We start from the raw sequence: 24,090 nt of genomic DNA on the forward strand, positions 1-24,090 counted from the left end.
AAAAATCTATAATTAACTAAATATCCACATAATTAAGAATTATCTCAAATTACTTAAAATACTACTCACTTTTATCATACTTTATACATCTTACTATCATGTTCATGTGATACCTTGTATGGAACTAGTCTTTAAATACCGGATATTTTAAGTCGGGCCATATTATATTCCAAAATGTCAAACTTCGACGAAATTCATTTGCTTTGATTCACTTACCCTCTCGCCTTCACGAATTTACTCATCCCTTGTTTGAAATAACATAGTACTTATAATCTCAAAATAATCTCATTCCCGAGCTTACGTAGATTAACTTATGACGAAACTTTAATGTACAAAAGAAATGCGGGATGTAACATCTCATTTTTGAACTTTCATCAATTTATTTATGGTGAACTTCCACATACGAAAATATGGGGTGTAATAATTTATGATTTGTTACAGCTTGTCGTGATTGATATAATATGTATATGCGAGTATTGGATCATTTTAACAATTTCGAATGTTGTAATTTGGGTCTATGGTTGATATATTAAGCTTGAAGAAAGAATCTTCAGTTAGGTTGTATTGACGGGCTTATGTAGGTTGAGGTGATGTGGGATCAATCATGGGTATTTGTATGGATAATTTATACAGTGATTTTATTGCTTTGGAAATACTCTTGCACGTTCGAGGACGAACTTATGTTTAAGTAGGGGGAGAATGTTACGACCCGACTGGTCATTTTGAGCTTTAGCATTCCATTCGATTATATGAGACTTTGAGTAGCTTCATATGATGCATTATTACTTGAGTGTATGGTTGGTTTTGGTTTTCGAGTGGTTCGGTATTGTTTTGGAAGAATGACTCTTGATTTGGAAGCTTTAAGTTGGAAGACCTAACCAAGGTATGACTTTTTGATAATCGGATGCGGAATCAGGTTTTGATTGTTCTTATAGGTTCGTATGATAAGACTTGTACTTATGTTCGGATTTGGTTTCGGATGTTCCTAGAAGAATTCGACATTATTTATCGAAAGTTGGCAATTTGAACAACTTAAGAGTTCATAAGTTTGACCAAGAGTTGACTTTGATATTATTGGACTTCTATTGGTATTCCGAGACTTTAGATAGTTCTATATAATTGAATTGAACTTATGTGCAAAGTTTGGAGGTAATCCGAAGTGTTTAAGGGTGATTCAGATACTCTTTTGAAAGAATAAAGATTTAACAATTTAAGAGAAATTTTATTTGGTTTGAGTCTAGATTCTTTGTTGTGATGTTCCCGTGGGTGTTTTGATACTTTGGATAAGTTTGAATAATGTATTTGTACTTGGTATGATTGGATAGGGTCCCGAGGGGCTCGAGTGTGTTTCGGTGTTTTGAGTGCGCGAGCAGGTTCGTAGAGTGTTTTATGATCGAAATGCATATATAGTTTGTGTTTGAGAGGTTCCGAATGAGGTTTGGGTACTAAAGCGAAGATTTTCGTATTGCTGAATTGTTTTCTCTGGTGTAAATAATTATGAAAATGCAATTTATATCCCTGAAATTTTCAAACTTCCTTTAAAACTTCAAAACATCATCTCTCTTTTATTTTAAGACCAAACTAGATGATTCAAAGGGATATCTTGGGTGTAATTTAACGAGAATCATGTTGGGCTTATCAAACATGAGTTTCGAGATTATCTAGAATGTGATTCGATCTGGGACAGCTGCTGCATTTTTACTTATCTCGGAATTTAGTTACTTTTTTTCACAAGGTTTTGTAGATCGATTTTGGGCGATTTTGGAGGGAATTTTCACTACTTAGATTGGGTAAGTATTTTTAACTCGGATTAGTTTAAATTTCATGATTCGAACCTTGAATTTAGCGATTGATTGATGAATTGAATTGAAAAAATTGGAAATTTTAGTAAAAACATTTCTAAGACATAAATTGATGTTTTGAAGGCCGATTTGAGGTTGGAATTGGATGATTTTGGTATGGTTGAACCCGTATCAGAATGGGTGTTTGGAATTTATAAGTTTTATCGGATTCCAGAGTGCGATAACGAGGTTGACCTTTTGAGTTGACTTTTTTATATTAGTTAAAGATCTTAACTTTATTAATCGAAATTGGATTCTTTTGCATTGTTTGATATTATTAAGTTATTTTTTTTTAGATTTGAGCCCATCGCAGGTGAATTATGAAGAAAAAGCTATTGTGGAGTGATGAATTGGCATAATTGAGGTAAGTATCTTGCCTAACTTTGTGTGGAGAAATTACCCCATAGGATTTGGTCTAATTACATTATTTGAACTATGTGAAAGACGTATACACGAGGTGACGAGTGTATAAACGTGCTTATATGTGAAAATTGACAGGTTTAGACTCTTAGTTTATTGATATGCTTTTAATTGAAGTTGTTGTTATATGAAATATCTTTCATTGTTGAGTTATTTACCGGTTTATTTTTTTATTGTTGAAATTCTTGTATACTTTGTTGTTGAGTGGTGGGATATGTTTTGTTGTGATATTGATATTATTATTCTGGAAATATTGTGGCATATGGGCACGTGTGGTGCGAGTTGATTATTGTGTTGTGAGGAGATATGCATGTAGCGACTTAAGGGTGGTGACATTGATGCGCATGCGGCGAGATAGGAGGTTTCATGCGCATGTTGCTAGTAAGGAGAATTACTTCATTTGAAGAACACGTGACGAGATAAGGGGGATAAAGCGCATGAAACTGTATCGGGAAAAATATTTTTAAAGTAAATATAAGGCTCACACGGCTTCATAAGGATGATATGAGATTATGATATGTGGCACATCAAAGTGACTCTTGTTGTTATATTTTTTTCGTGTGTTGGAACAGTTTGTGACTTCTTGTGTGCGTCATACATTTTGTGTGATTTGCTGCATTGTTTTTACATTCTAATTCGTACCTCTGTTATTACATGATGAAGTGGTTGTCAAGATGAATTTACTTAAGTGGAATTGTTATCTCATATGCTATTGAGATGTTGGTAACATAATGGATTAAAATAAAGAAATTGATATCATGCTTTAAATATTTAATTCTTAAATTATACTCATTATCTCATTTGATGCTTACTTTATTTAAATTGCTATCCTACTTTACTTTATTAAATTCTTAAATAAAATTCATTATCTCATTTGATGCTTACTGTATTTAAATTGCTATCCTGCTTTACTTTATTAAAATTTTAAATTAAACTTATTATCTCATTTGTTGTATTACTTTAATTAAATTTTTATCATGTTTTACTCTATTTGATACTTAAGAATAAACTTATTATCTAATTTGATGGTTTACTTTATTTAAATTGTTGTCATGCATTACTTTATTTAAATAAACTTTTTGAATTTTTTATTTGTACTTGACACAGATATGTTATACGTTCGCGCAAAGGTGCTTGATAATGTGGGTTGTAAGGTCCCATAAAATTTTGCCAAAAAATTGAAGTTTTATGGTGCCGAGGTAGGTTAATATGCTTGGAAGAGTGCAGCACGGTACAAACTTCTTGGAGTGAGCAATGCGTTTGTGGAGTTGGTAGAAAATTTGTAGAAGATGGCGATTTAGCGGTCCATTATGCGATCGCATATCTACTCCGATAACCATAGAACCATCGCAGATCGAACCAAGAGAAGCTTAATATTGAGGGTCATTTCGCGGTCTAATGTGCGGGTGCAGATTTAATTCGCAGACCTCACATCCGTCGCATTTTGAGCTTGAGAATTTTTGGAAGGCAATTTCATGGTCCAGTCTACGGCCGCAGAATCATTCCACGGATCCGCCACAGACTGGAAGAGCCCAACCCAGACTTTTTGAGCCTATTTCGCGGAACGCACAACCCTTCTATGCTGCATTCCGCGATCGCAGACCCAGCTCAGAGGCTAAATATTTGGAAATTTTTACCTGACTCTTTGTTAATAAAAAGCCCTTAGGGTTATTTAAGATGACAAAACCGGATATTTTATAGAGTGAAAGCTAGAGAGATAAGAGGAGCTCCAACCATTCTACACTTCCATTCATGATCAGATCTTTTGAATTCAAGAGGGAGAACTTACAAATCTTCAACCAATGAGGTAAGGACATTATCCCTAGATCACATGCAATGTTCTATAATGGGTTTATAAGTATGATTCCTTATACTATGGCCTATGGGATGGTGATTGAAAGCCTAAACCCTCTATTTTGATATTTGGGGTGCATAAGAAGAATGTGAGGTGTGGTTCTAGGTTTGGGGGTGAGTGGTTGGGCATGCATGTATCGATGGAGGCGATGTGGAGGTTGTTAAACTACCATGAGTTTATTGTTATTTGAAAGTGGTTGTGGGGCAAAGGGATTCCACCATAAGACCTTGTAGTCAAACTTGTGCACTATATGTTTGATGAAATTCCTCTTTGACCTAGACTTTCAATACCTTCCTAGTAATTGTTCAATATTATAAGGTTTCTACAGATTGAAGTTAGTAAGAGTAGTGGGATGTTCTAGTGGTCCTAAAGAAAGTTCAATCGAGGTATGTTGGCTAAATTCCTTCCATAGAATTAAATTCCACGAATTTCCTGTGAGCTCTAAGTATGGTTTGTCCAAATTCTCTTCCCATTGTTTCGGATTGTTTCTAATGATTGATTCACCCAAAAATTTTATGATTTTAAGTTCATGTTTCAAAATTGCAAATCACTATGCCTTTCCTTGTACTTAGTTCCAATGTGTTTGAGCTCTTGCACACTTATGAGTTGAACCTATAACTTTCCCAATTTTCAGATGTCTTATACTGATCCATGGAAATAAAGGAATGAAAACATAAAATGTGAAATGCGGTCATCATGGCAAGAATAATGATTTACATGTATGGCCAAGAGTGCCAATAAAATGAAAGGAATTATGAAAGGCTATGAAACGAATATGATTCTTTTATATGATAAATATTTTTGCGAGTATCGTAAGGTCACCGAGGAAGGTTGGGTTATAAATGCCCAAGCTCGGAACTACATGTGCCGGTTTAGGAGTGAATCCTTATTATATTATATTGAGATTGTTCGCCTTGATTGAGACAAGTTGATGGCTAAAGAGGACAATGTCGACCCACATGGCATTTGTGGTGAGATGGCTTAGCTGATCGGGCGGAGATCGGACTCCATGACACGCACATGGTGGTGTTGTGTTTCTATGGCCACCCACATACATTAGGATGAGATGGCTTAGCCGATCAGGAAGAGATCGGACTCCATGCCATGTGCATGGTGGTGTGTCGGCACTAAGGATCTCCCAACCTTAACACATTCATGTTTATTTGAACGTTTACTTTGTTTCAGTTTGGCATTTAAATAATATTGATTTTCTTATAGTTTTCATGTTTCTCATCATTTTATGTTGGCATTTCATTTTATGAAAGGGTACCTAGATTTTCATTCTAGTACTATTCCATATGTACTAACGTCCCTTTTGTCGGGGTCGCTGCATCTTTAACAGATATAGGCAGTTCCTCGGTAGGTGGCATTTATCATTGATACCATCATACCCTCTCCTCAGCTGATTTGGTGAGCCTTACTCTATATCGAAGCCTTGTGGTATTTTGATTCTCTTGTACATTTCTTTTTGAGGTATAGACGGGGTCACCAGCACAGTCGTACTACTATTCATGCTGAGAATGCACCGATTCCTCCTCCAACTTATATTCCAGTTCCGCCTCCAGCCTCAACTTCTGGTCCTAGTGTTTCTAATAGGGAACTTAGGGGAGACATACAAATGCTGACTCAGATAGTGGCTTCCTAGTCCCAGAGATTGAATGCTACACCTACTTCCTCTAGGCAACAAGGGAATTATGCTAGTTCCAGGGTGAATCGATTCCTTCAGCTGGATCCCCAAGTATTTATTGATGAGATGCACAAAACTCTTTGTGTGATGTGTTCCACTAAGATAGAAGTAGTGTAATTGGCCTCCTATCGCCTGAGGAGTCTTGTGAGAAGGGGAGCCCTCCGGCAAGGTAGTATGCATGTATAGGACTACCATATGAGGTCTACAAATCTTTCCAAGCATGATATTTAAATGTTGCCTACGATGTAGGCCAGGGTTCACAGGTTTGTGTAGGGCCATAGCCCTTTGGTTATTAGTGATGCCCCTACAGGTGCCTTAAATTCTGATATGATATTTGGGAAAATGGTGGCATTTTCTCAAGCCCCATCCGCGGGCAACTTTGGTGGTTCTTTCAGTAGTGGTAATGGTGGAAAGGTGAAGTTCAAGAAAAGGTCATCTAGGCAACACAATGCTTTGCTTAGTCCTCAGCCAGTGCACCACCATCAGGGCCCGGTCAGTAGTAGTGGAGTCATTTCAGGCCCAATTATGGCAATAGGGGATCTTATCAGCGGTGTCAGTCAGGCGGGAGATTTCAGCCATAGCGGAAGCCCTCCTGCCCTAGGTGCGAGAAGATGCACTCAAGAGTCTATTACATGGACCTTCCCATATGCTATGGATGTGGTCTTATGGGTCATATATAGAAAGATTATCAGTCGTCCGGTCAGAATGTTGGTAGAGGTATGGTGCGACCAGCCAGTTCAGTAGCTACTACTTCTGCAGCACCTCTTCCAACTTGAGGTACTCCGACACCTACAGGGCAAGGTGCAGCTATAGGTGGTGTACAAGGTTTGGGGGGACCCAGTAGGTTTTATGCCATGAGGGGCCGCCAAAGTTTAGAGGCTTCTCCAGACGCCGTCACATAAATATTGACCATCCAATCTCATGATGTGTATGATCTTATAGATCCTGGTTCCACCATGTCATATATCACTTCTTATGTTGCTATGGAATTGGGGATAGAATTGAAAGAGCTTTCGGAAACGTTCTCTATATCTACTCCAATTTGTGAGTCTATTTAGGCCATGTGGGTGTATAGGGATTGCATTGTCACATTACATGGTCGAGACACCACGGCCGACCTCATTGAATTGGTGATTGTGGATTTTGATGTGATAATAGGGATGGACTAGCTTTACTCATGTTTTGCCAAGCTTGACTATCGAACCTGAACTATTAGGTTTGAGTTTCCAAATGAGCCAGTTGAGTGGAAGGGGGGATGACGTTGTGCCACAGGGTAGGTTTATTTCTTACTCAAGGCCACGAAGATGATCAGTAAGGGATGTATCTATCATTTGGTTTGAATCACGGACACAAGGGTGAGACACCGACACTTGAGTCTGTGCCGGTTGTGAATGAATTTCTAGAGGTCTTTCCTGATGAGCTTCCTAGAATCTCACCAGACAGGGAGATTAACATTGGGATCGATATGTTGCCAAGCACGCAACCTATATCAATTCAACCCTACAGAATGGCTACGTCATAATTGAAGGAACTGAAGGAGCAGTTGAAGGATTTGTTAGAAAATGTTTTTATCCGACCGAGTGTGTCACTTAGGGGCGCACCGATTCTCTTTGTAAGGAAGAAAGATAGGTCATTAAGGAGGTGTAATGACTATCGACAGCTTAACAAAGTCACAATCAAGAATAAGTACCCATTGCCAAAAATAGATAACTTGTTTGATCAGTTGCAGGGTGCTAAGTACTTCTCCAAGATTGACTTAAGATTGGGGTATCACCAATTGAATATCGGGGAGCGGGATATTTTGAAAACAGCTTTCAGGACTCGATATGGGCACTTTGAAATTTTGGTGATGTCTTTTGAGCTAATTAATGCCCTGCCAGCTTTCATGGATCTAATGAATCGAGTCTTCAAGCCTTTCCTCGACTCTTTCATGATAGTGTTCATTGAAGACATTCTTGTGTACTCACGGAGTTGAGAGGACCACGCCGATCATCTCAGGGAAGTTTTGCAGACTCTACATTAACATAAGTTGTATGAAAAGTTTTTGAAATGTGAGTTTTGTCTCAAGTCTGTCACTTTCTTGGGGCATATTGTCTCCAGCAAGGGAATCAAGGTTGATCCTCAGAAGATTGCAGTTATGAAGAATTGGCCTAGACTTGCAACTCCGATAGAGATTCGTAGTTTCTTGGGCTTAGCTGAGTATTACAGAAGGTTCTTGGAGGGTTCTCTTCTCTTGCCTCTCCATTGACTAAATTGATGCAGAAGGCAGCTAAATTCCAGTGGTTAGATGCTTGTGAAAAGATTTTCCAAGCGTTGAAGTCAAGGTTGACTACGGCACCGGTGTTGACCATACATGAGGGTACGAATGGGTTTGTTTTGTATTGTGATGCTTCAAGGGTTGGACTTGGGTGTGTATTAATGCAACATGGAAAGGTGATCACGTATTCTTCTAGGCAACTCAAGAACGATGAAATGAATTATCCAACACATGATTTAGAGCTTGCGGCAACGGTGTTTGCATTGAAGATCTGGTGTCACTATGTCATGACCCAAAATTCCAACCCGTCGTGATGGCGCCTAACACACTGGCTAGGCAAGCCAAGATGTAACAATAAAGAAACAGAACAAAGGAATTATAGAAATAGCATAAGTCTGAAATCTAAATACAACCAAATACTGCTAATACAAGGTAAATCCCCCACAAGACGGTAAATACGGGTTCATGAGCTCTACAACGGAATACAAGTCTAAACTAAATAATAATATTATATGAACTGAAATAATAGTACATAAGAAAAGACATGTCATTACTGTGGCCAAGAATGCAGCTATACCTTACCTCTCGAAGATCAATCCAACAAGCAAATCTACTGCTGATAACTGGTCCCCATACTTGGATCTACACTATTAAGTGCAGAGTATAGCATGAGTATAACCGACCCAATGTAATCAATAAGTATTGTAACTAACCTCGGCGAGGTAAAAGAAGCAAGAATTATAAATGATACCTGCTATAACCTATACAGTCTCATATAATCAACAAGTACAGAATAGTAATGTGAACATGTATACGGTACTGAAAGGACTATCTATGTGTGTGTGGGCACAATTACTCAAAATTTCTATTCAGTCACGAGTACAACATATAAGATGATATGTTGATAAATTAGATAATAGACCATGGAAATTTCAAGTAAAGATGAAATGCAATTCCAAAACAACACTGGCCAGACTTTTCTCAACCTTTTTTTATCCGTACCAAACCACTGATCAATTTTTCTCAATAACCACATGTACACCATCAAGAGAGAAACATGAGAGGGTGGCCCTAGGGGTATGGATCCATATCCACACACTGCACGGACAACTCACGTGCTACACGGACAACTCATGTGCTACTAGAATCAATCGCACGGACAACTCACGTGCTAATAATATCAATAACTGGATCTTCATGAACAACTAACATGCTAATAGAATCAATCACATGGACATCTCACATGTTGCACGGACAACTCACGTGTCAATATGCATACTCCGCCAGCGTGGTCACAGGATACCAGTCCAACTTATAAGACAGAGAAAATAAATATGCAGGAATACATGCACATGATCAATGATTATCAAGTTTATACTCCTAGACTGGTATAATTAACATACAATAATGTATGCATGTGCAATATGTGCTATCACATCTAGAATAGACAATTTCGATCAAGAAATAGCAGTTATCAGGTTCAACCAGATGAATAACCTCAACGAAATCTCAAATATGGTGAAAATAGCTCATTGAGGGGTACAAATAGGAGACACATCTGAACTTGAAGCTTATCAATCATTTCAATACATGTCATAGCCTAAGCACTACCCCGGGCATGGAAATAGTACCCTCGGTGCACGCATATGGGCTCAACCCCACACATATGTGCCACTCATAGCACGTAGCTATAAGGCCCAGTAAAAGTTTTTCCTAACCTTGGGGTAGACTTGTGTTGTGGTTATGTTGTTAGGATTGGTTTCTAGGATTCTCTAACAAGCGGATAGGCCCAATTACTGGGGAAACTCTAGCGCAAATTTTGGAAATTTGGGGAGTTAGTCAAATGTTTGGAACTGTTGGTGTGTGTTATAGCAGCTGAGTCACATTAGTTTCTAATGGTGGATTTTGGCCCTTATTTGAGGACGAATGATCTTAAGCGGGGAAGGATGTATGGCCCCGTAAAAGTTTTGCCTAAACCCGGGGTAGACTTATACGTTGATGATTGTAGAGATTCTTCGCGACGAGTTGGACATTTTGGGTTGAACAGTGTGTTTGGGAGTTGAAGAACATTTTTTGGAAGTACAGGGCATTTCTGCGGGCGCACAACTGAACTGCGGACCACAGATCTATCGTAGACTAAAGTAGAAAACTAGGAAACTTTTTGGACCATTATGCGGTCCATTATGCAGGCGCATAATCATTTTGCAGGCCGTACAACCCATCACAGACCCAGCATGAAATTTCTAGAGGGAAGTTTTGTGACGCACTATGCGACAGCAGAATACGCCTGCAAACCGTAGACCGATCGCAGAGTGAGGCAAAAATGCCCAGTTCCTAAGGGCTATTATGCGACTGCACATCTGCATCGGGGCTTCATTTTTTGGGTTTTATAAACCCGACCCCATTCTTGTAAAATAATTTTAGGGGTCATATTAGAAGGTTCAAACTTATATTTTAGAAAGAGGGAGGTGGTCTAGAGTGAGAAAAAGGAATTTCTAAGTCATTTGATCATCAACCTTTGCTCGAGCCTTGAAGATTTCACATGGGTAACTCACAAGGTCTTCAACCAAAAAGGTAAGATTCTAGCCCTAGCCTTCACTTTCGAGATTTAACTGAAAACAGGTAATAAGCCAGGCAATTCTTGGGTGTGGGAGTTGTTCATTATACATGAAATTACTATCTAAGGTTGTGGGGATATTGTTAAGCTCAATTGGGTAGATTTTGGGTAGTAAAATAGAGGAATCAACCATATGAGGACCTTGAGATCATAATGGCCCTCTAGTGTTTTATAAAATGCTCAAATAATCTAGAATCATGAACTCCTTCCTAATTCATGTTCAATGTTGAGGCAGAGAAGATGGTTTGAGTTACTCAAGGATTATGTCATCGATATTCTATATCATCCGAGGAAGGCTAATTTTGTAGCGGATGCTCTTAGCCAGAAATATATGGAGAGTTTGGCTCAATTAGAGGCATATCAAAGGTTGTTGACCAAGGAGGTTCATCGGGTGGCTAGTTTGGGAGTTCGTCTTGTGAATTCTAGTGAAGGAGGAGTGATTGTGCAAAATAGGGCTGAATCATCACTTGTTATGGAAGTCAAGAAGAAGCAATACAATTACCCATTGTTGGTACAATTGAAGGAGGGGATTCATAAACATAAGACCACGGTCGTTTCTCTCGGCATGGATGATGGCACACTAAGGTACCAAGGGCAATTATGTGTTCCAAATGTGGATGGTCTCTGGGAAAGAATCATGACTGAAGCTCACACTTCTAGGTATTCCGTGCACCCGGGCTCTACAAAGATGTACCATGATCTTAAGGAAGTCTACTGGTGGAATGATATGAAGAGGAATGTAGCGGACTTTGTAGCAAGATGTTCATTTTGTCAGCAAGTGAAAGTCGAACATCAAACGATCGGTGGGTTGGCACAGAACATAGCAATTCCGATGTGAAAATAGGAGATGATCAATATGAACTTTGTGGTAGGACTGCCTTGCATTCCTCGCAAGTCTGACTCGATTTGGGTGATAGTGGACCGACTTACGAAATCAACTCACTTCTTACCTGTTAAGGTTACCGACACAGCAAAATAGTATGCTCAGTTGTATATCAAGGAAATCGTCATGCTGTATGGCACTCCAATTTCCATTATTTCTGATCGGGAGGCACAGTTCACAACTAGCTTTTGGAAGACATTTCGACAAGGGTTGGGTAATCAGGTAAATCTTTGTATAACTTTCCATCCACAGACTGACGGGCAAGCAGAGCGGACTATTCAGACGCTCGGGAATATATTGCGCGCTTGTGTTATCGACTTTAAAGGTAGTTGGGATGATCATTTACCGCTCATAGAATTTACCTATAATAATAGTTATCATGCTAGCATTCAGATGGCACCGTTTGAGGCTCTATATGATAGAAGATGTATATCTCCCATTATATGGTTCAAGATTGTCGAAGCGGAGTTGATACGACAAGACCTCTTGCATCAGGCTATGTAGAAGGTTAAGATCATTACCGAACGGTTGAAAACTGCTCAGAGTCATCAAAAGTCCTATTCGGATGTGCGTCGCAGGGATTTGGAATTAAAAGAGGATGATTGGGTATTCTTGAAGGTTTACCCATAAAGGGCATAATTCGATTTGGTAAGAACAGGAAGTTGAGTCTGAGGTATGTCGGGCCGTACAGAATTATTCAGAGGGTTGGTCGGGTGGCATACAGACTTGAACTACCTCCAGAGATGTCTTTAGTGCACCCGGTGTTCCACGTATCCATGTTGAAGAAGGTGGTTGGAGATCCATCGCTCATTGTTCCGGTTGATACAATTGAGGTTAATAAAGAATTGACTTATGAAGAAATTCCAGTTGCAATTCTTGATAGGCAAGTTTGAAAGTTGAGTAATAAAGAGATTGCCTCCGTGAAAGTATTATGGAGAAACCAACATGTCGAAGAGGCCACCTAGGAGGACGAGGAAGAGATGAAGAAGAGGCCCCGTAAAAGTTTTGCGTAAACCCAAGGTAGACTTATGCGTTGATGATTGTAGAGATTCTTCGCATCTCGCAAGCTAGCGCGCGGTTCGGACTTTTTGGATTGAACAATGCGTTGGGGAATTGAAGGAAAAAAAAAATTAAGTGCAGGGCATTTCTGCGGTCCATTCTACGGTCACAGAATTGATCTGCGGACCGTAGATCTATCGCAGACTGAAGCAGAAATCTGGGAAATTATTTGGACCATTATAAGGTCCATTATGCAGTTGCATAATCATTTCACAGGCCGCACAACCCATCGCAGACCCAGCATGAAATATTCGGAGGGAAATTTTGCGGGACACTATGCGATCGCAGACAGGTCGTAGGGTGAGGCAGAAATGCCTAGTTTCGGAGGGCCATTATGCGGCCCATTTTGTGGACCTCAGAAGCGTTATGCGGTCGCATATGCGACTGCACATCTGCATTGGGGCTTTATTTTTCTAGTTTTATCAACCCAACCCCATTCTTATAAAACAATCTTAGGGATCATATTAGAAGGTTCAAACTTATATTTTAGAGAGAGGAAGGTGGTCTAGAGTGAGAAAAAGGAATTTCTAAGTCATTTGTTCACAATCTTTGCTAAAGCCTTGAAGATTTCACAAGGGTAACTCATAAGGTCTTTAAACAAAGAGGTAAGATTCAATTTCGAGATTTAACTGAAAATAGATAATAAGCCAAGCAATTCTAGGGTGTTGGAGTTGTTCATTATGCATGCATGTACTATCTATTGTTGTGGGGAGATTATTGAGCTCAATTGGGTAGATTTTAGGTAGTGAAATAGAGGAATCCACAATAGGAGGACCTTGAGATTATAATGGCCACCTAATATTTGATAAAATGCTCAAATAAGCTATAATCGTCAACTCCTTCCTAATTTGTGTTTAATGTTGTTGTGTCTCTAAATAGATCAAAGTTTCTAGGATTCCGGAATTGTATAGTGAATTTAGGAAATCTCAAAGCGAGGTATGTTGTCTAAACTCATCTTTTAGAATTGAACCCCACAATGGCCTTGTAAGTCCTGTGATGGTCATTATAAATTGAATATTCCAAATAAGCCTTGTGTCAAAATAAATATGCGTTCAATATGTATTCCAAAGATTCTTGTTGTGTTGAGTTATTGTTTGAGAATGTGGTTTAAGTATGGGTTGTGTGTTATTATGTTATTATTTAAAAACGTGATTCTAATAAAATCTACCATGTCAAATTGTGTAACAAATCACATATGCCTAAGACCCTTAATTGCTCAAATATATGTTTAAAGTCTTAATTTGAAAGACCTTGTTATTAATTATCCATGATGATATTTGAAAGTGAAAGAATAGAACATGAAATATAATGTGCAGCCATCGTGCCAAGGCTGATATTGCGTCATGGCCATTGGTGCCAATGAAATGAATGATATACAAAAGATTATGAAATAAGTGGTAAATCCATTTAATATTAAACGCTTCGGGAGTATCGATTAGCCACCGAGGAAGGGTAGGTCGAAATAACCTAACCCCAAAACTACATGTGCCGGTGTAGGAGTGATTGAGGGGTAAATCACCATGTTAATGCGGTGAGATTGTTTCCCCTTATATGGGATGAGATTGATGTGTTGAGATGTTTCCCCTTATATGGGATGAGATTATTGCTAGCGAGATGTGATGTGATGTCGACCCATACGGCATTGTGGTGAGACGGCTTAGCCGATCGGACTGAGATCAGATGCCATGCCGCCCACATGGCGGTATTATGAGTGGATGTCTCGGGGTGAGACGGCTTAGCCGGTCAGGCTGAGATCGGACTCTGTGCTAAAACATGGTGGTGTATCAGTGCTAAAGATCTCCCAACTTAAAAGGATTGGAACTTACATGAAATTTGCCTTTCCCCTAACTTGAACCTTGATACTATTTGATTCTCTTATTGATTTCCTATTTCCTTCTCCGTTTGTTGTTACTCGTGCTATTGAGAGGGTGTTTAATTTTACATTCTAGTACTATTTCATATGTACTAACGTCCCTTTTGTCGGGGGCGTTGCATCTTTAATGGATACAGGTGGTTTTATAGCAGGTGGTATTGATCAGTGATGACAGCACACTCTCTCCTCAGCTGACTTAGTGAGCCCGACTTCAATTCGTGGTCCTGTATCTCTTGTTCCATGTACATAGTATTTCGAGGTAAAACCAGAGCCATGTCGTCGCACTGTCGTAGCACTCTTTTGTTTCTGTTAGAAGCTCTATATACATAGTGTGGGTTGTATCTTGTTTTGGGAAGGTTGAACTAAACTTTTTGTAATTGTATCATGTGTCCCACTTTAACTACAAATGTATAGTGTACTATTTTGGGGACTTATTAATGATGTAAGTAATGGAAATGAACTGGTGTTATTCGCATGACCTCTTAATGTTTAATTAATGATATAAATGTATCTTCTCTTTATTCAAGGGTGCGTTGGGTAGAAGGTATTGTACGGGCTTGCTCGGGCGGGGTATCTCGGTTGAGCGCCAGTCGCACTCACTATGGTCGAGGCGTGACAAACTTGCTATCAGAGCCTAAGGTTTTAAAGTGTCCTCGGATGTCTCGGAGGCGTGTCTAGTAGAGTCATTCTTATTGGTGTGTTGTCGACCACATCTATAATTAGGAGGCTACTTGTGCATTGAGGAATAATACCCTTCTTTGATGATTCTAGATCGTGCGATAAAGCTGATTGTGAGATTGTTCATCCTTTAACTCGTGCATTGCTCTAATTTTCACTATATGGCATCTAGAAAGAAAGCCAAAACTGGCCAAGAAGACGATGCCACCCTAGGAGTGGCAGTTGATCCTTTACTTGATGATGCGGGTGAGCACCCGAGGGGTGAATATTTTCCCCCGACTACTACACTGCCTGACACTACTACACCTGATCAGACCGCACCAGTTCCTGCACTTACTGAGGGTTCAATGATCCCTCCAACGGATATTCCAGTTCCTCCTCCAGCCCAGCTTCCTGTCCCGGTGTATCTGATGGGGATCTTAGGGGAGCCATACAAATGTTGGCTCAGATAGTGGCTTCCCAGGCCCAGAGATCGAATATTGTACCCACTACTTCTAGTCAGCCGGGGGATTCAACAAGTTCCAGGGTGAACAGGTTTCTCCAGTTAGATCCTTTAATGTTCACAGGTACTGATCCTTAGGAGAACCCCTAGGACTTTATTGACGAGATGCACAAGACCCTCCGAGTTATGCATGCTATTGAAATAGAGGGAGTGGAATTGGCATCCTACTGCCTGAAAGGTGTGGCCTATTTGTGGTTTGAAATATGGGAGGACTACCGTGAGGAGGGAAGCCCTCCGGCGAGGTATAGTGAGTTTGTCGATGCTTTCATAGATCATTTCTTACCTGCCATGACTAAGGCAGCCCATGACGCCGAGTTTGAGGTCCTGACAATGTAGTATGAGTGTGAGGGGGGTATCATATGAGATTCGCGCGCCTGTCCAAATATGCCATCTACATGTTGCCCACTATGGAGGCTAGAGTGGGCCGGTTTGTGTAGGGCCTTAGCCCCTTGGTTATTAATGAGGCCGCTACAGTCGCCTTGAATTCTGATATGAACTTTGGTAAGATGGTGGCATTTGCTCAAGTCACAGAGACCCACAAAGTGAAGAATAGAATAGAGCATGACAGCAGCAGCAAGGCTCGGTCCGCGGGTAACTTTGGTGGTTCTTCTAGTAGTGGTGGTAGTGGTAAGTCAACATTCAGGGGAGGGTCATCAGGGACATCCCAGTCTTTTGCTCAGTCTTCAGTCAGTGCACAGGCATCGGGGCCCAATCAGTAGAAGGGGAGCTGTTTTAGGCCCAGCCATGGCAACAGGGGATCCTACCAACAGGGTCGGTCTGGTGGGAGATTTCAGCAACAGCGGAGGCCTCCATGCCTAGGTACGGGAAGATGCACTTTGGGGCATGCTTCATAGACCAGCCCATATGCTACGGGTGTGGGTAGGAGGGGTCACATTCTGAGGCATTGTCGTTCGTCTCACCAGAGCATGGGCAGGGGTGCAGCACAGCCAGCTAGTTTTGTAGCTACTATATTCGCATCACCTCCTCCAGCTCGAGGCACCCCAGCACCCGCAGGGCGTGGTTCATCTAGGGGTGGTACACAGAGTTCCGGAGGACCCATCCATTTCTATGCTATGAAGGGCTTCTCCAGATGTTGTCACATGTATATTGACTATCACTATGTTGTGATGGAATTTTGGGATATAATCGGAACAACTCTACGAGTCGTTCTCTATATCTACTCCAGTTGGTGAGTCTATTGTGGATGTGCGGGTTTATAGGAATTGTGTTGTCACGGTGCATGGTCGGGACACCATGGCCGATCTCATTGAATTGGGGATGGTTGCTTTTGATGTAATAATGAGGATGGATTGGCTTTATTCATGTTTTTCTAAGCTTGATTGTCGAACCAGAACCGTTAGGTTTGAATTTCCAAATGATTCAATGATTGAATAAAAGGGGGATGATGTGGTGCCAAAGGGTAGGTTTATTTTTTACCTTAAGGCCACGAAGATGATTAACAAGGGGTGTATCTACCATTTGGTCCGGGTTATGGACACCGATGCTAAGGCACCTACACTTGAGTCTATGCCTGTTGTGAATGAATTTTAGGGGGTCTTTCCGGATGAGCTCCCTGGGATCCCTCCAGACAGGGAGATTGATTTTGGGATTGATGTGATGCCAAGAACACAACCTATATCAATTCCGTCCTACGGAATGGAACCGCCAGAATTGAAAGAGCTAAAGGAACAATTGAAGGATTTGTTAGAGAAGGGTTTCATCCGGCCGAGTGTGTAGCCTTGGGGCGCACCAGTCCTTTTTATAAGAAAGAAAGATGGGTCACTGAGAATGTGCATTGACTATCGACAACTCAACAAGTTCACGATCAAGAATAAATACCCATTGCCAAGGATAGATGACTTGTTTGACCAATTGCAAGGGGCTAAGTACTTCTCCAAGATTAATTTAAGATCCGTGTATAACCAATTGAAGATCAGAGAAGCAGGATATTCCGAAAATAGCTTTCAGGACCTGGTATGGGCACTTTGAATTTCTTGTAATGTCTTTTGGGCTAACAAATGCCCCGGCAGCTTTCATGGATCTTATGAACTGAGTTTTCATGTCGTTCCTCGACTCTTTTGTGATAGTATTTATTTACGATATCCTTGTACATTCACGCAGTCGAGAGGACTATGCCGTCCATCTCAGGGCAGTTTTGCAGACCCTGTATCAGCACCAGTTATATGCGAAGTTTACGAAATGTGAATTTTGGCTTGAATCTTTCACGTTCTTGGGTCATGTTGTCTCTAGAGACGGAATAATGGTTGATCCTCAGAAGATTTCAGCGGTGAAGAATTGGCCATGACCTACTACCCCAACTCAGATTTGCAGTTTCTTGGGCTTAGCTGAATATTACAGGAAGTTTGTGGAGGGGTTCTCTACCCTTGCCTCTTTGTTGACTAAATTGACGCAGAAGGTGATTAAGTTCCAATGGTCATATGCTTGTGAAAGGATCTTCCAGGAGTTGAAATCAAGATTGACCACGGCACCAGTGTTGACTCTACCAGACGGTACAGATGGTTTTGTGGTATATTGTGATGCTTCAAGAATCGGATTTGAGTGTGTATTAATGCAACATGGCAAGGTGATAGCTTATGCTTCTAGGAAACTCAAGAATCATGAAAAGAACTATCCAACATATGACTTAGAGCTTTCGGCGGTGGTATTTGCGTTGAAGATTTGGCGTCATTATCTGTATGTGGTCCATGTGGATATATTCATGCACCATAAATGCCTCCAATAAATGTTTAAACAGAAGGAATTGAATCTGAGGCAGAGAAGATGGCTTGGGTTACTCAAGGATTACGACATCATTATTCTATATCATCCGGGGAATGCTAATGTTGTAGCGGATGCTCTTAGCCAGAAATCTATGGGCAGTTTGGCTCAGTTGGAGGCATATCAAAGGCCGTTGGCCAAGGAGGTTCATCGGGTGGCTAGTTTGGGAGTTCTTCTTGCGGATTCTAGTGAAGGAGGAGTGATTGTGCAAAATAGGGCTGAATCATCACTTGTTGTGGAAGTCAATGAGAAGTAATAAAATGACCCATTGTTGGTACAATTGAAGGAGAGGATTCAAAAACATAAGACCATGGCTGTTTTTCTTGGCATGGATGATGGCACACTAAGGTACCAAGGACGATTATGTGTTCCAAATGTGGATGGTCTTCAAGAAAGAATCATGACCGAGGCTCACACTTTTAGGTATTGCGTGCACCCGGGTTCTACAAAGATGTACCATAATCTTAAGAAGTCTACTGGTTGAATGATATGGAGTGGGGGCATGGTTTTCTGCAGATGCGGAGCTGAAAGCACAGTTTCGCATGTGCAGAAGTGCATAATTGACCTTAGAATTGGAGCTTGGCTTAAATATCTTGGGCCACAGAAGCGATATCATAAGCGCATGTGCGATGTTTTTTCATTTAAGTGGACGGTCAGGGAGTTAATGAAATTCCACACCTACGATGGTTTTATCTGCAGGTGTGATTCCACAGGTGTGATGGATGGAGGCGCAGGTGCGAAAAGCTTGGGCAGAAGGTTAAAAACAAGGTTCGAGTTATTTACTCATTTTGGACTTGTGGAGCTCGGCTAAGGGAAATATTTGAGAGGGTTTTGGCTACAATTGAAGAGGTAAGTGAATATTCCCCATTTTTATTGATAAATACCGATTACCCATTGATTATTACACTTACTACGTATGACAAGGTCCCTAGGGATATTCTTTGGAGATGCTTGGAGGTGAAAGGTGTACCGGTAGCTTATATTAGGGTGATTAAAGATATGTATGATGGAGCTAAGACTCAGGTTAGGACTATGGGTGGTGACTCAGAGACTTTTCCGGTGGTTATGGAGTTACAACGAGGATCTGCGCTCAGCCCGTTCTTATTTGCCCTAGCAATGGATGCACTGACACACCATATTCAAGGGGGGTTCCTTGGTGTATTCTGTTCGCAGATGATATAGTTCTCATTGATGAAACGTGAGGCAGCATTAATGAGAGACTGGAGGTATGAAGGCAGGCCCTAGAGTCTAAAGGTTTCAAGTTGAGTAGGACTAAGATGGAATATTTGGAGTGTAAGTTTAGCGACGTGTAGTGGGAAGCTGATATGGAAGTGAGGCTTGGATCACAAGTCATCCCTAAGAGAGAGAGTTTCAAGTACCTAGGGTCTATTATCCAGGGAGATGGGTAGATCGACAGGGATGCCAAGCACCATATAGGGGTGGGGTGGATGACATGGAGGTTAGCGTCTTCAGTCCTGTGTGACAATAATGTGGCACCGAAACATAAAGGTAAGTTCTATAGAGGTGGTTAGACTGGACATGTTGTATGGGGCTGAGTGTTGGCCAAAGTGGAAACCAGATACATAAATATCAGTAGTCCACAATGAAGGAAAAATGGTCTGACACCCATCCGGAACACACTCGAGGCCCTCGAGGCCCTCGGGACCCCGTCCAAAGATACCAACATGTCCTAAAATATAATACAAACTTGCTCGAAGTCTCAAATCACATCAAACAATATCAAAACCACGAATTGCACAGATTTTGCACACGTCATAAATGACACAACAGACCTATTCCAACTTTCGGAACACGATATCCACAAAGTCAACTCTCGATGGAACTTCTCAATCTTCCAAACCTTCAATTTTCCAAATTTCACCAAAAATCATCAAACCAACCTACAGACCTCCAATTCAACATCTGGACATACGCCCAACTCCAAAATCACCATTCAAATCTATCGGAACCATCAAAACTCCATTCCAGAGTCGTCTACACAAAAGTCAAACTCTGATCAACTCTTCTAACTTAAACCTTCAACCTTAGGACTAAGTGTCCCAATTCACTCCGAAACATCACTGGAACCAAACCAACCACCTGGCAAGTAACATAACCACAAATAAACATAGAATAAGCAATAAACAAGGGAATAGGGCTACAATACACAAAATGACTAGTTGGGTCGTTACATTCTCCCCATCATAGACAAACATTCGTCCTCGAATCTAGAATTGTACATGGAGTCTCAAATAGGTGTGGATAACTACTCCGAATCTCCTGCTCGTCCTCCCAAGTAGTCTCCTCAGTCGGCTGACCTCTCCAGCGAACTTTCACTAATGCTATACTCTTCGACTTCAACTTTGGAACCTTCCGGTCCAGAATGGACACCAGCTCCACATCATAAGTCAAATCCTTCTTTAGATGAACCGTGGTGCAGTCCAACAAAGACGGATCACCAAATACTTACAGAGCATAGAAACATAAAACACTAGGTGAACACCCAATAGTCTAAGTAGTAATGCAAGCTTGTAGGCCACCTCTCTAATCCTCTTGAGCACCTCAAAAAGGCTAATATACTGTGGGCTCAACTTGCCCTACTTCTCGAACCTCATCACACTTTTCATGGGTGAAACACTGAGTAAAACCTTCTCACCCACCATGTATGCAACATCACGAACCTTCTTATCAGCATAGCTCTTCTGTCTGGACTATGCCGCACGCAGTCGATCTTGAATCAACTTGACTTTCTCCAAAGCATCCCGAACGAAATCAGTACCCAACAACATAGCTTCTCCCGGCTCAAACCAACCAACTGGAGAATGAAACTACCTCCCATATAAGGCCTTATAATGAGCCATTCGAATACTTGATTGGTAGTTGTTGTTGTATGCAAACTCTGCAAGCGATACAAACTGATCCCATGAACCCATGAAATCTATAAGACATGTATGTAGCATGTCCTCCAAGATCTGAATGGTGCGCTCAGACTGCTCGTTCGTCTAGGGGTGAAATGTTATACTCAACTCAACCCGTGTGCCCAACTCTCACTGCACTGCCCTCTAAAACTGCAATGTGAAATGCGTGCCCCAATCATAAATGATGGATATGGGCGTGCTATGCAACCAGATGATCCCTCAGATGTAGATCAGAGCCAATCGCTCTGCGGAATAAGAAGTCACCACCAGGATCAAGTGTGCGGATTTAGTAAACCGGTCCACAATCACCTAGACTGTGTCAAATTTCTTCAAAGTCCATAGGAGTCCAACAACTAAATCCATGGTAACACACTCCCATTTCCACTCGGGTATCTCAAGTCCTTGAAGCAAACCTCCCGGCCTCTGATGCTCATACTTTACCTAGTAATAGTTCAAGCACCGAGCCACATACTCTACCATATCTTTCTTTATTCTTCACCACCAATAGTGCTACCTCAAATCCTAATACATCTTCACGGCCCCAAAACTGCAATGTGAATTGCATGTCCTGATCAGAAATAATGGACATATACACACTGTGAAGACAAACGATCTCGCAAACATAGATCTTAGCCAACCGCTCTGAAGAATAGGTAGTCACAACTGGAATGAAATATTCTATGGGATCCCAATAACAATGTTCACGGTAATACCCTCTCATTTCCACTCGAGGATCTCAAGTCTCTAAAGCAAACCACCCGGCCTCTAATTCTCTTACTTCACCTACTGACAATACAAGCACTGAGCCACATACTCTACCATATCATTCTTCATTCTTCTCCACCAATAGTGTTGCCTCAAGTCCTGATGCATCTTCGTGGCACTCGGATAAATGGAATACCATGAACTGTGGGCCTCCTCAAGAATCAACTCACGCAACCCATCTACATTGGACACACAAATCCGACCTTGCATCCTCAACACCCCATTATCTCCAATAGAAACCTCCTTGCCATTACCGTGTTGCATTGTGTCCTTAAGGACAAGCAAATGGGGGTCATCATATTGATGCTCTCTGATGCGCTCATACAAAAAAGACCAAGAAACCATGCAAGGAAGAACCCGGCTAGGCTCCGAAACATCCAGCCCCACGAACTGATTTACCAAAGCCTGAACATCCAATGCTAGCGGCCTCTTGCCAACTAGAATATATACAAGGCTACCCATACTCTCAACCTTTCTACTCAAGGCATCGGCCACCACATTGGCCTTCCCGGGATGATACATAATAGTGATATCATAGTCTTTCAACAACTCTAACCACGTCGGTTGCCTCAAGTTTAGATCCTTTTGCTTAAACAAGTGTTGTAAACTCTAATTATCTATGAATACCTCGCAAGACACATTGTAGAGATAGTGCCTCAAAATCTTCAATGCGAGAATAATAACTACCAACTCCAGATCATGAACGAGGTAGTTCTTCTTATGGGGATTCAACTGGCGTGAAGCATAAGCAATCACCCTGCCCTCCTACATTGAGACACACCCAATACCAATCCATGAAGCATCATAATAAACTGTATATGAACCCGATGCCGAAGGCAAAACTAGAACTGGAGTTGTGGTCAAGGCGATCTTGATATTTTGAAAGCTCTCCTCACATTCGTCTGACAACCTAAATGAAGCACTATTTCGGGTAAATCTAGACAAAGCTGCAGCAATGGTCGAGAAACCCACTATATAACGGCAATAATACCCGGCCAAACTAAGAAAACACGAATCTCAGTAGCTGAAGACGGTATGGGATAACTCTGCACTGCCGCAATATTCTCCAGATCTAGCTTAATCCCCCCACTAGATACCACATGACCCAAAAACGACACCGAATCAGGCCAGAACTCACACTTTGAGAATTTAGGCATATAACTTCTTCTCCCTCAAGGTCTAGAGCACTAGTCTCAAATATTGCTCATGATCCTCTCGGTTGCGAGAGTATACCAAGATGTCATCAATGAATACGATGAAGAAAGAATCAAGATATCGTTGGAATATACTGTTCATAAAATGCATAAATGTTGGTGGGGCATTGGTTAGCCCGAATGACATCACTAGAAATACGTAGTGACCATATCGAGTCCTAAAAGTAGTCTTCAGTATATCTGAATCCTGAAGCTTCAACTGATGATACCCAGACCTCAAATCAATCTTACATAACACTCTAGCACCCTAAAGCTGGTCGAATAAGCCATATATACACGGTAGTGGTTATTTGTTCTTAATTGTAACTTTGTTCAGCTGCCTGTAATCAATGCACATCCGCATGGTACCATCCTTCTTCTTCACAAATATAACTGGTGCACCCAAGGTGACATACTAGGCCTGATGAATCCTTTATCGTGTAGCTCCAGAAGTTGTTCTTTCAATTCTTTCAATTGACAAGCTCGAAATGCTCGCTAATCAAATAAAGTATAGTATAATATCGTATCCACGGGGATTGGATTTAAACAGTATTCTCGTAGTTTCTAGCTTGATTGCTATTCAAAATAATCAACAATTGAGGTTTATATGATTTCTAACTAAAATTAACTAAGAATCCAAAGCTATTGACTAATGACAATCACAGCAAGGATAAGCAAGAAAGTTATCAGTGGGAGGAAATATGGTTAATAGGATAGATGCAAGATAGTTGTTTGGGATCTAACTCTAGATAATTCACTTCTAA

General features: G+C 40.9%; 1 protein-coding gene across 1 annotated transcript; it reads right to left on the bottom strand.

Moving 5' to 3' along the window:
* Positions 1-22,151: 22,151 nt before the first annotated feature.
* LOC138897271 (uncharacterized) lies at positions 22,152-22,655 on the bottom strand. Its single transcript, XM_070183235.1, has one exon. It carries the CDS (start codon positions 22,653-22,655, stop codon positions 22,152-22,154), a length of 504 nt encoding a protein of 167 aa, XP_070039336.1.
* Positions 22,656-24,090: the final 1,435 nt, after the last annotated feature.

This window comes from Nicotiana tomentosiformis, chromosome 8, assembly GCF_000390325.3.
Source record: "Nicotiana tomentosiformis chromosome 8, ASM39032v3, whole genome shotgun sequence".
Lineage (NCBI taxonomy): Eukaryota > Viridiplantae > Streptophyta > Magnoliopsida > Solanales > Solanaceae > Nicotiana > Nicotiana tomentosiformis.